Raw genomic sequence first — 12356 nt, forward strand, 5'->3', positions numbered from 1 at the left:
TGGCGTTAGTGTCATCGTAACGATAATTCTGACTGTCTGATTCAGACCATGGTTCTGAGTTGATATTGAGTGTAATTTTGCCGTCGGAAAATTCATGTAGCTAATCCCACTTCGGCACTTGCGAGAGCATTGTATAAATTGGTGAAGATCGGTACTGATCGCAGACTACCAGTTAAGCTCTAACGTAAACTATGTGATGGTGGCATATTCTGTACAGAAAAAACCCTCTTAAAAATTTTAGATTAAAAAAAAGTTCATGTAAGTATTGTTTCTGTTTTTAATTAATATAATAATAAGAAAATTCCACTTGATATCAACTCAAAATCATGGGCTCAATCACGCCCGAAGTTCCATCCCTCAAAGTTTTCGTTACGATGTCACTATGACCCTGTATTTAAATCCCATGCGGGAGGCAAGTCTATTGCCAGTAACCGTACACAAGTCCTGGAAACCACGTGATATTAATTATTTATGTTCCAAATATGAAAAAGTAGAATTCAGTGGTTTAGAGCCCGAGCTAGGATGACACGACGACGTAAGTCTGGAGTTCTCTGAACAGGGGGGTTAAAATGGCCACATCGAAGCAATTCATCTAAGAAAGTAATATTGCTATTTGACATGTGTTTGCATTGCGCACTTTTATATGCGCAAATGTCAAATAGCAATATTGCTTTCTTAGATGAATTGCTTCGATGTGGCCATTTTGACCCCCAGATCTATCACGGATGCCAGTTAAACTTCTAGTGCAAACTCCAAATGTCCAGACAAGCCACTACACGATTTATCTGATGATATCTCTCTTTCGCACTAGGCTGTAAACGATATCTCTATCCTGTTCTCAAACTAATCCAGTACCTATAAGTTAACAATGTTCCAGTGACCACTGATGCATCATCATCTCCCTAGCGTTATCCCTTTTCACAAGAGTCCGCTTACCTAACATGAAGATTTGACAGGTCCGGATTTTTACAGAAGCGCGTGCCTGTTTAACCATTGATGCATTAATGACGTCGTAACGAATAGGTACTGAGAGGGATGATTCAGACCATGATTCTTAGTTAATACTTATCAAGTGGAATTTTCCGTCGCAAAATTTAAAAAAAACATTAATTTTGCGACGGAAAATTCCACTTGATATTAACTCAGAATCATGGACTGAATCATAGCTCAAAGTTTTCGTTACGATGTCACTAACACCCTGTACCTATATTTATTTTTGAGAAATCGAGGTTTTGTTGAGAAAATCACATCTGAATATGTTTTTTTTTTAATAGGAACTTGAGGTTTTCTATATAAAGCGAGGTTATGTGTTTGGTACTTTTTACGCTTGCAGTAAGCGAGTTTTATTAATTTTGATCATTACAGCGATTAACGACGCTTAGACATTTTTATTAGGTACTCAATCCGCGCGAATTACACATCGTACATAAGAACTGGCAGTCGACTCAATGTCACATACATAATTTGGAAGTTTCGGGTCCTCATTAAAATTATCATTTACGGTAGATAAACATTTATCGACCTTAATCTAATGACATTCCTCTTGACCTTACATACCTGCACGTACACAGATAATATATATACTTAGTCCTATGTTGGAGACTAGAACATAGACTAGGGTGGGATAAAAAACATAAAGTCGCCATAAAGTGAAAACTTCGTGAACGCCTTTTTATAAAAATCTTTGTTAACAAAACCTTGCAATAGATGCGCTAGTTTCAATCCAGGTAAAAATTGTGGTCACAATTTTTACCCGGGTTTAAATCGAGGTTTTGTCGAAGACAATGACATCCAAGCCAAAGACAAGACAAAGGTTTTTTTTTGACGTGACTTATTGTAGATTTGCCGCAGATGGCATTAACTACTTGGCCGGACAAATGGGGGGCGCTGAAGGATCTCACCCGGTGCAACGTTTAAGACAACAGGCCTGAGGGTGCCCAGTTGGGCGCGAACCGCGGCTCATTGCGTCGTCTGAGAGGAAACATATTTGAAAGAATTAATCGACCCTAGTGGGTCGATAGCGATAAGCGCTGAATGAGGGAAATCGTCGACCACGCCGGCGGGGTCGGTATCGGGGGACAAGACAAAGGACACATCGAAGCAATTCATCTAAAAAGCAATAGGTATTGCTATTTGACAATTGTTTGCATTGCGCACTTATGTATGCGCAATTGACAAATTGCAATATTGCTTTTTTAGATGAACTGCTTCGATGTGGCATTTTCAACCCCCCAAATTGTGATTTTTCAAAAAAGAACTTGCGAGGTTTTTGTGGGCTAACCGACTGTTAACATTAAGCTTCATACTTTCCCTAGTGCAGTTAGTGTCTTAGTACGATACTTTTGTGAAATATACATTATTATTCTTCTTCTTCATATCTATCCCAGGGCTTTGTAAGCAAGAAAATACCCCAGGGGTAGCTGTGGCTGCAAATTCGGATTACTGTGGCTCTGCCCACTCCAGTAGGGATTAAGGGCGTGGACTATGTCATGTTAACTAGAAAAAAGTGACTTTTATGAAGTTTTCGTGTGAATCGAATACCTTACCCACCTGCCGAGGCTGGTTTCGACTGAAGAAGACATTAGGGACTTAACAAAGAAATTCAAACAACAATTCTTGTCAACATACCTATTACCTATGATGAATGCTTGTAACACAGACAAGTTAATAACATTAAAATTAACGACGAGAAACTAGATTTTGTTGAACACACAGTTTTCTTAGGAATTACTGTAGATTCAAAACTTCAATGGGGCCCACATATTGTATCACTAGCGGGCAAGCTAAGTTCAGCAGCATATGCCGTCAGAAGGATCCGACAACTCACAGATGTACCCACTGCTAGACTTGTCTACTTCAGCTACTTCCACAGCATAATGTCTTACGGTATTTTGCTGTGGGGTCGAGCCGCTGATGTAGAAACTATTTTCATCATTCAAAAAAGAGCAGTTCGCGCTATTTATAAGCTGCGTTGTCGGGACTCTTTGAGGGAGCTGTTTAAAGAAATAAATATACTGACGGTCGCAAGTCAATATATATATGAAAACATTAGTATGTACGTAAAAACTTATCTCTCCTTCCGAGAAACTGTGAAAGGCATACTTACAATACAAGAAATAAACATAAAATTGCTATTCAAAATTCTAGATTAAGTAAATTAAATTCATCTTTTTTGGGGTTATGTATACGTTTTTACAATAAAATACCAAATAATATTTTAAATTTGTCAGAAAATAAATTTAAAGCTCACGTGAAGCTTACTTTATGTAAAAAAGCTTATTATAAGATTAATGACTACCTAAATGATAAAAATGTCTGGTATTGAATGTGTTCCTCTAGTTATTAAATAACTTGTAATGTATATCCTCATTGGTTTTTAAAAGATGTGTTGCTGTTGCAGTTTCTTGTCATTTCTTCTCCTCAGCAGCCATAACACCTTGCGAAATGACGTAAATTCAAAAATGTTACATTGACCTTCAACAAGTTTATCCATGATAATTACGTTGAATAAATGATTCTGATTTGATTCTGCTATATATAAAAAAACTTAAATAGGTAGGTACCTATATTTTTTTAGAAGCCGAGCGGGATTGGAACCTATTACCTATGACACAACAATGTAGATAAGTCAACATGTGTGTGTGTTTGTGATTAGAGAGAAAATAAATTAACCATATAGGTACCTAGTAACATAAAAGATTTGTCCTGAAAACGACAATTCTTGAACGAATTTTTCATCAATGAATAGGTAGGTAGGTAGGTATCAAATATGTGTAGGTAGGTCCTTATACCTATCCCATCAATCAACTTATTGAATGAGACGTTCTGAAAACAAATCGAAATCACGTATGGAATTGAAAACTAGGTAGGTAGATAAACTATCTAGAGTTGGTAAACAAAAACCATTACTTAATACCGTATTTACGACATTATAGGTATTTCACCCACATGCGTGTACCATTTGACCTCGGTATATTGATGAACTGACACATAAATGCTATTTATTTTAGCGCATCCAAATAGCTACGGTTTCAAAATCAATCTCACAGTGCTTCATTCATGTCGCGGTTCATTCATAATGTATTGACATTACGAGTCCTTGAAAAACTACTTTTCTTCAGGTGAATCGGAGCGTTCAATTTTTCTTTGCTACTACAAAAGAATGCTAAATACATTTAAGAAGGTAGGTACCAGCAGTCTGTCTAGCTGATAATAACATTGTTCAGACAATGAAACGTTTCAGCACGAAGGTAATTGCTCTTAAGATCTACAGATCACGGCACAAAAACTAGCCCATTACAGAGAGTCATAAAAACAAACGATCGAAACATCAACTGAGAATCGCTAAAAACAATCCGCGTATGGATTCATGCTATCAACAGTGGCTAAATCGTTGAAACGTGACAGATAAAGATTATAGCCATGGAACTAACCTCAAAAACGGATGTCTCCTCTCCTTTGTTGAGTATAATCACTGCTCGTAGTATAATGAAACGTCAATGTGGTTGTATTTTCTTTATTTATTTATCACTGACAATGTTATTAGTGTTCGCGTTGAACGGGGCGTGTCGGTACGTCCGTCTCGCGTCGTGTGTGCTCGCGACTGACGCGCGACCGCCTAGCCGAACGTCCGCGCGCTTCTGTCAATTTCGCGTCTACAGCAGCCTGAATGTGGTTGCGGAATAGGCGCATGCGCGTTGTGTAGAATTTACATTTCATGGTAACACCTTACAGTGGCCTGAAATTCAGACTTACAAGCGCCCATTGTACCAAACTTCTATCACAAAAGTTGAACTGAAAGTTATAGCATTACAACATTTGCAACAAGTAAAATACCTTCAAATTCGATTATGTATTATAATATTTGGTTACACAGAAAACTTATAAACGCGTGGATTGGCGATTTGTACTTCTGAATTTCATTTCCAAACTTCATAAAAAATTGTGACTGATGCAATTTTCATACAAAACGATGAGTTATGTACGGTGTTGTATATTAGCCACCACCCCACTTAATATAAATATAACAAAAACAACGATCAACAAATGTATAAAATGTAGTAGACAATCAACAATAAAATAAATAAATTCGAAAATTACGTTCCCAATGACGTACCTATAGTTATTTTCTAGTTAGGAAATAAACTTATTCGATTCTTGATACCAATTCAAAGTAACAAAATCGGAATTTATATTAGTTTCTAATAAGAACTTCATGATTTACTACTTTTGATTTAAATATAAGTTTCAATAAATATTATCAAGTATAGAAAATGTAAGCAGGTAAGTTTTTACTTTGTAAGTTGCATTAATTTAAATCAGTCTTTTGGTAAGTTTAAATCAGTCTATAGGATCACTTTATCTTATATTAAGTTTTAGTTTTAACGTATCTTTTATAGTGAACACATTTTACGTTTGTACTAAAGACAGTTATCGATTTATATTGGACGGTTTTAAGTTTTTACTTACATTACTAAAATATTCTTCAGGCATTTTTGAAACGCAATATCGAACGATTTCTAACGAAAACTAATACATAAATACCCTTAATTTAAGATTGAACTACATCTGACCGCAACGCATTGGATTTTCCTATGCTTCTATCCTTTTTTGGCACTCAGAACCGTCATTTGTTAGAGCGAGACATTTCTGAGTTACAGGAAAGGATAGAAGCATAGGAAAATGCGATGCAGTGCGGCCAAATGTTCAAGTTCAGCTCTATGGCAGAAATTACGGCGGAACATTGTAAAAAAATAAAAAATGTTCCTATCAGGACCCGCCTAATAATAAGTCTTTTTCTTCAACAGTTTTTTAGCTGTTGGTATTTCAACATTGTGCTTGTCCGCACAATGCCGTTTTAGCTCGGAATACTTGCGATACTTCGCGCCACAGATTAGACAGTCTACGACCATCTTTCTCACGTTGTGCACCGTCCACTCATGATCCCATTTTTCCTTCAAAGTCTTGAAGTATTCATGGCAAAACCTACAACGGAATCTGCACGAGATTTCTCTAGTATGCGCACTTTTTATGTGCTTATTCAGCATAGACTCAAAATGGAAGATCCGTTCACAATACCTACAACTCAACGGCTCGTTCTTGTTGTGGTATTCCATGTGCCGTGTGATCATCTTCTTAGAATTGAACTTACGTTGGCAGAGGTCGCATTGGAAGTACGGGGCGCCGTGGATTTTCTTGTGTTTTGAGAAGTTGCTAGAATCGCTGAAGGATTTGTTGCAGAAGGTGCATTTGTAAAGGGTGAGTTTGGCGTGTTCTCTTAGATGGGCCTTGTAGCGGTCGACTCTAGTGAAGGTTTCGGCTTGGCAGACCTCGCATTGCATGGTGAGGGTGCCGGCGCCCGTGACGGGGGTTTTAGCGAGGGTGCTCCGGACGATGTGCTCGATGAGGTGCCGCTTCAGGTCCGACACGCGGTCGAACGACTTCAGGCATACGTCGCACACCTGCAATTGGGTCGTGTACTAGGCTCAAGATAATTTATGAAATTCTGATTACTAAATAAAGACAGATCTAAAACTAACGAAAAACATTTCCTTTTTTCTATTTAACTTTTTAAACGTACCTAATAATAAGTCCGACATTTTATCACGTTTTTCTATGACGTCAGAATGTGCTTTTCCATACAAATTCTATACCTAGTAATTTAGTGTTTTGACGTTTAGGAAAAAGTAACTGATTTGACTAGTTGGAAACTAGCCTATAGACAATATCGGAACGGAAGTCTTCTAGAGTGAATAATCATTTGCTAAGTAAGAATACGTAACCTACTGCTGGGCACAGGCATCCCTTCAACAACAACAACGATACAAAGCATACTCCACCACGTTGCTCCACTGCGGGTTGTTGGAAGTGGTTTTTACAGCTAATAGTCGGGACCAAAGGCTTAACGTGCCTTCCGAAGCACGGAACCATATTATTTTTTCGGACAATCAAGCGATTCAAGCCTGTCATGTCCTTACCAAATAAAAGACAGTCTCACAAAGTGATTTCAACAATGTCGGGAATCGAACGCGGACCTCCAGATCGCGAGCCTAGTGCTGTAACTGCTAGAACACGGAAGCTGTTATAGTAAGGATGTCTCATCTTATAAAGGTCTAGTTGCAAAATGACACGTCAGTTCCATACATTTTTGTAACTGACTATCCACACGATAAAAAAAGAATAAAAAAATACCGAATTGAAAACTGTATTCTCACCTTTGTATATCTCCTGTTCTTCTTAGTCCTTCCAGCGAGGAACATCTTATTGGACATCACCTTGGCAATGACAGAATCAGCTTTCTGGATCTCTTCGAACTTGGAAACTAGGTCTTTTGCTTCATCATCAGTCACCTTCCAATCGGGGACGGGGGAATCAGGATTTATGACGTCACTATCGCTCATAATATCATCGAAATATGACTCGGCGAATTCTGTTTCGCTGGAATCTTTGTAGGTAGTTTCGTGCGTGTCTAAATGAGTGGTTAGTTCCGAATGTTTGCTGGCTACAAAGTCGCAATGTTCGCACATGAAGGCAAAGTGCACTTTGGCTGCATGAGCCCTCATGTCTTCTATCTTAGAGTACGTTTTCGTACAATACGAACAAGGGTGTTTCCTACTATGTATCTTTCTATGGACTCGCAAAGTGAACTTAGATGCGAACACTTTGTGGCACCTGTTGCACTCCAGTTCTGGGTCTCCGTGGCCTGAAAAAAAATACATAGGTTACTTTAAACCCCTTATTTGAACCAGGGGTACGGGTGAAGACCTCAACGGTTGCGGAGGCGGAGATGGGAGCCAATGTGTACGGCAATGCAGAACGGAAGAGGCGAGTCACAGGGACTGTAACCTGGAACCTGACAGAGGGCAGCAGCAACTGTCAGTACTATTCAGAGGCGGAGGACAGGAGTCCTAGTACGGCTTTGAAATATACTGCTTTGGGCGCCATCCCACTCGCGTCAAACAGAGTACTACGGGGCGGAATGCAAGAGGGAAACCACTGCCCTATTTTTTCCTAAAAAAGTAGCATGGAGAATACTACATCAACAAGAGCGTAACTCTTAATAATGGAGTAAAATATCGACAAAAACACTTCAGGACTTCGCCGCCGGTGTGGTCGCTATCCCTCATTAAGCAATTTTCGCGATTAGTTCTTAAAACACACGGAAGCCGTGGTAGCTCGGTTGGAAGAACGCTTGACTCTCAATGTGAGGTCTGCTCTGCGCGTCAAACAGAGTACTGCGGGGCGGAAGACAAGAGATGACTTATTTAAATCAGGCAACACGGCCCATGGCCGTAGAATAAAGAATAATACTACGTATAGAACGGCAACTCTCCGCTCCCCACCAGCGGCTGAGCTATGTTTACCTCAACCCCCCTCGGTCTTACTTTTTTTTTTTTTTTGTTACTTTAGTTTACAATTGTATGGGCATCCGACGCGCAGTACCGACCTCATCAACACTCGTGTCCGGTTATTATTGAGCCGCCAAAGGCCCCTGAGGTGGCTGTAATGACTACAGTAAGTGGTAACTGGGACCAACAGCTTAACGTGCCTTCCGAAGCACGGATCATCTTACTTTTGACAATCAGGTGATCAGCCTGTAATGTCCTAATCAAACTAGGGATCATAAAGTGTTTTTGTGGCATGTCTCTACTGAGATTCGAACTCGGGACCTCCGGGATCGCAATTGCAATAACAATTCACCTAAAAAAAGCAAGATTGCTATTTGACATTTGTTGACATTGCGCACTTACTTTTATATGAGCAAGAGTAAAATTGCAATATTGAAATTTAGATTTCTAACTTTGAAAATGTTCATAGCAAATACTTTAAAACGACTCATTGCGTAATAATTATGAATAATCTAAGGCATAAAATAAGGAATACAGGTGATGAGACTCTAAGGTGTTCATTCTGATTGTAAAAATAAATTAATAAAAGTTCACGACTAATATTCCCAATTGGGCTAATCAGAGGTTCACCTATCGCATGATGAACTAAGTACCCGTATTTCGCCGCTACTTAAACCGAATCGCGATTTCATACGTAGAGAGCCGGTACGCCGCCACTAAAGCCAACTTTGGTATTTTCCTGTTTGTGCATTAAAGTATTAGTTATGTTATGTAAAACCCCTCGGTGTCCATATCACCGCCATAGTGCCAGAGCCGCGGGTACTCTATGGCACTCGTCCGCCACTTGGCGGCTGTCCGCGACTTGGTGGCAAGTGGTTCAACCCTAAGTCTGTCCGAGACTTGGCGGTATGTGGTTCAACCCTAAGGTCTGTCCGCGACTTGGCGGCATGTGGTTCAACCCTAAGCTCTGTCCTAGACTTGGCGGTATGTGGTTCAACCCTAAAGTCTGTCCGAGACTTGGCGGTATGTGGTTCAACCCTAAGCTCTGTCCTAGACTTGGCGGTATGTGGTTCAACCCTAAGGTCTGTCCGCGACTTGGCGGCATGTGGTTCAACCCTAAGGTCTCTCCTAGACTTGGAGGTATGTGGTTCAACCCTAAGACGATATGTACTTACCTAAACAGTGCCGCTCGAACTTATCCCTGGTCTTCAAATTCTTGCCGCACTCGCTGCAGATATACCGGACGTCCGTCGATGGAGTCCTACTCATGAAGCGCGGGTACTTGCCGCTGTCATGGTTCACCATGTGCTCCCTAAACTCAGCTATTTGCTCGAAGATCTGGTGGCATTTCGCGCACTGGTACCGCTTCTGCCGCGGAGGGTCGGTGTCCTCTGAAAATAAATTGACAAAGATTAAAAAAAAATAGTCTCTGTGGTTCTGTAGTACGCCGGCTTGCCTCTCAAAACGGGAAGCGTCGGACTTCAACCAGTTATCTCTTTTGATTTAGATGTTTTTTTGAGTTGACTACACCATTATAGACGGCGATACGGCATCAGACGGCGCCATTAGTCTAACAGAAAGCTCGGTGAGGTGTGGTACTTAATTTATCTCACGATAGATGTACCTCTGACTACCCCATTACGACACAGTCGTGAATTTATGTAAAAGAAATACAGCTCACCATATTTCGAACTACCGACGTGAGTTTATATTATCTATGTTAATTACAACACTAATTTCACTTCTTGATTACAGAAGTTGTATAGAACTTTTAAATACAGTTATAGTCATGAGCAATATAATGTACCCACTTTAGGACTCTGTCGCACTAACATATTTGACATTTAGTGAAACTTACAGTTCAATTTGTCAAAAAAGTGAATGTGACATGGTACCAAAGTGTATACATATTAATGCTCGTGACCGTACTCACCTACCTATTTTATGCATTTTTAATTAGTATTATTTTTTATCTTCTTACGTATTATGTGAGTTGTGTGGTGGATTACCAACCTCATCAACCCAGACGGTTATTGCTTATTTTTTTTACATACCTATATTCTTAAACTCACGCCCGTGATCCCTAATGGGCTGGGCAGAGTCACAAGTAATCATAGACAATTTGCAGCCAGTGTTGCAATATAACTTTTGTCCATCATGTTGGAAAGGACACAATGCCTCTGTTGGGAAATTCTTTATTTATTCCTATACATTTCTGAATGGGAACAAGGAATACTTTTTTTATTTTATATGTAAGTACAAGAAAAGATGAAACAGATAAAAATATTAATAATTAAGTAATAATAATAACAACAGCATAGTCCATACTCCATAGTCTCTGCTTACCCCAGTGGGAAATAAGCGTGAGTTTATGTATGTAATAATAAAAACCAAGTATTTAGGTAGTCTAGATAACTTTATAAAATAAAATTATAGCTGCAAGTTGTCTTCTGATTATTTAATTGTGGCCCTGCCCACCCCAGAAGGAATCACGAGCGCGAGTTTATATACATAGATAAAAAAAAAGTTATAAAAAAATAAGTTTTTTAAGACATCTAAACAATTTAAAATTATTTGAATACTTAAATCTTTTATCTTTATGTATTTATAAAAAAAAAAAGTATAATGAAGAGATATATCTTACCGATGATGACTTCATTGTCCACCACAGGGGCTCCGGAGCACCCCATGGAGGGGTCATAGTATGCTATCTGTTGGATTGTCTGTCCACATTGAGCATCCGGTCCCAAGAACAAGATGGTCTTCCGCTGCTTAGACATGGACTGAATATCCGGTGACATCAACTGCTTCAACGCACTGTTTTCACTTTGTAGACCTATGAACTTACGTTCCTCCCGAGCCCGGTTCTGCTTCTCATTCATAATCTCTTCGGGCAGTTGCGATAAAAACACTCCACACTGAAATTCATCTTCTTCATAAATATTCCCATCGGAATTATGCTCCGGTGGTTGTATTTTGGGTTTTTTATTCTCAAGTTCTTCATGAGTGGAGTAGTGTACGGCTTCTTTATAGTTATATATGTTTTTTGTAATATAAGTGTTGAGTTTCTTTTCCACAGTAATGCTGGTACGGGATTCATGCCGGACGGAGTAGCACTCTTGAGCTTCGGACAGGTCATAGTGGTTGTACACAAATGGACTTCTGGTTGGGTCAATCCACACTTGGGACTGCATGTATGGAGGCTGCTGTTGCTCTGATATGATCACTGGCAAACTATCATTTACCTCAGAGATGATCTCTTCAGACGACTTGAGGTGCTGTATGTTCACATCATAAGTGTCTATCAGCTTTATATTGCAAAATCCGGAGTAAATGCAAGCGTTATTGCCTTCTGTATCCGGAGACGTAATATTCAGGTCAATAAACACGTTATCAGCAACATCACAATTTGTTTCCAAGTTCGTACACTTTTTAGGAAGAAACAGAATCGGGTACAGGACTTCGGTGTCCATAGCGGTGAAAGCTTGATCCATTTTGGAACGATAAACCTGAGTAAACACGAAAAAAACATTTTTTCAACAACACTGTAATAAACTGACCGAGTATTATGAAGGTAAATTAAGAAATTGTTAGAAATTATAATGTAAAATGCAGGGAAATTTAACTTACCACGTGCTACGACGGTGCCCGGAAAATGTGGAGACAAGGAAAAGGATAACGAAGGTGGATATTGAATAATATTGGCGAAAGATACACTTCTACCCGCCATTACAAACTTGCTACGTGATTTTCAAACATTTTTTAATATTGATTTAATTTGATTTCAAGATAACATGATGAAGTTTTAATAAGTTAAATCGCAATTAATCTAAACACTTAACTAGATTTGTCTAGAATTAATTGTCACTTGAAAAAGTTTTTCAATATTTTTCAAATTTCCGTTTTGTAAACTAGTGACGTCGCTAAGTGATTTAGTTTAGTTCAGTTACTTCAGTAACAGTAACTTAGCTATAATTATACAATTAACTGACACGTTATTTTATACGA

The 12356-nt window shown here is 39.0% G+C and overlaps 2 protein-coding genes across 3 annotated transcripts in view; both read right to left on the minus strand.

The window, feature by feature from the left end:
- The window catches only part of LOC126373075 (1-phosphatidylinositol 4,5-bisphosphate phosphodiesterase), a 96567-nt gene extending 90848 nt beyond the window's left edge, over positions 1-5719 (minus strand). The window contains exon 1 of one of the 2 annotated variants that reach the window (XM_050019054.1): positions 4434-5719. The gene's annotated coding sequence lies outside the window, so the exon portion shown is untranslated. The remainder of the gene's footprint in view (positions 1-4433) is intronic. The other variant, XM_050019055.1, reaches the window with a different exon arrangement.
- On the minus strand, positions 4896-12101 carry LOC126373094 (zinc finger protein 708-like). The gene is made up of 5 exons (XM_050019091.1): positions 11979-12101; positions 10993-11857; positions 9524-9739; positions 7215-7702; positions 4896-6461 (listed from the first exon to the last, which is right to left on the minus strand). Exons 2-5 carry the CDS (start codon positions 11840-11842, stop codon positions 5781-5783), a joined length of 2235 nt encoding a protein of 744 aa, XP_049875048.1. The 5' UTR covers positions 11843-11857; positions 11979-12101; the 3' UTR covers positions 4896-5780.
- Between the last annotated feature and the right edge of the window lie 255 nt (positions 12102-12356).

Source organism: Pectinophora gossypiella, chromosome 15 (genome assembly GCF_024362695.1).
Source record: "Pectinophora gossypiella chromosome 15, ilPecGoss1.1, whole genome shotgun sequence".
In the NCBI taxonomy this organism is placed as follows: Eukaryota; Metazoa; Arthropoda; class Insecta; order Lepidoptera; family Gelechiidae; genus Pectinophora; species Pectinophora gossypiella.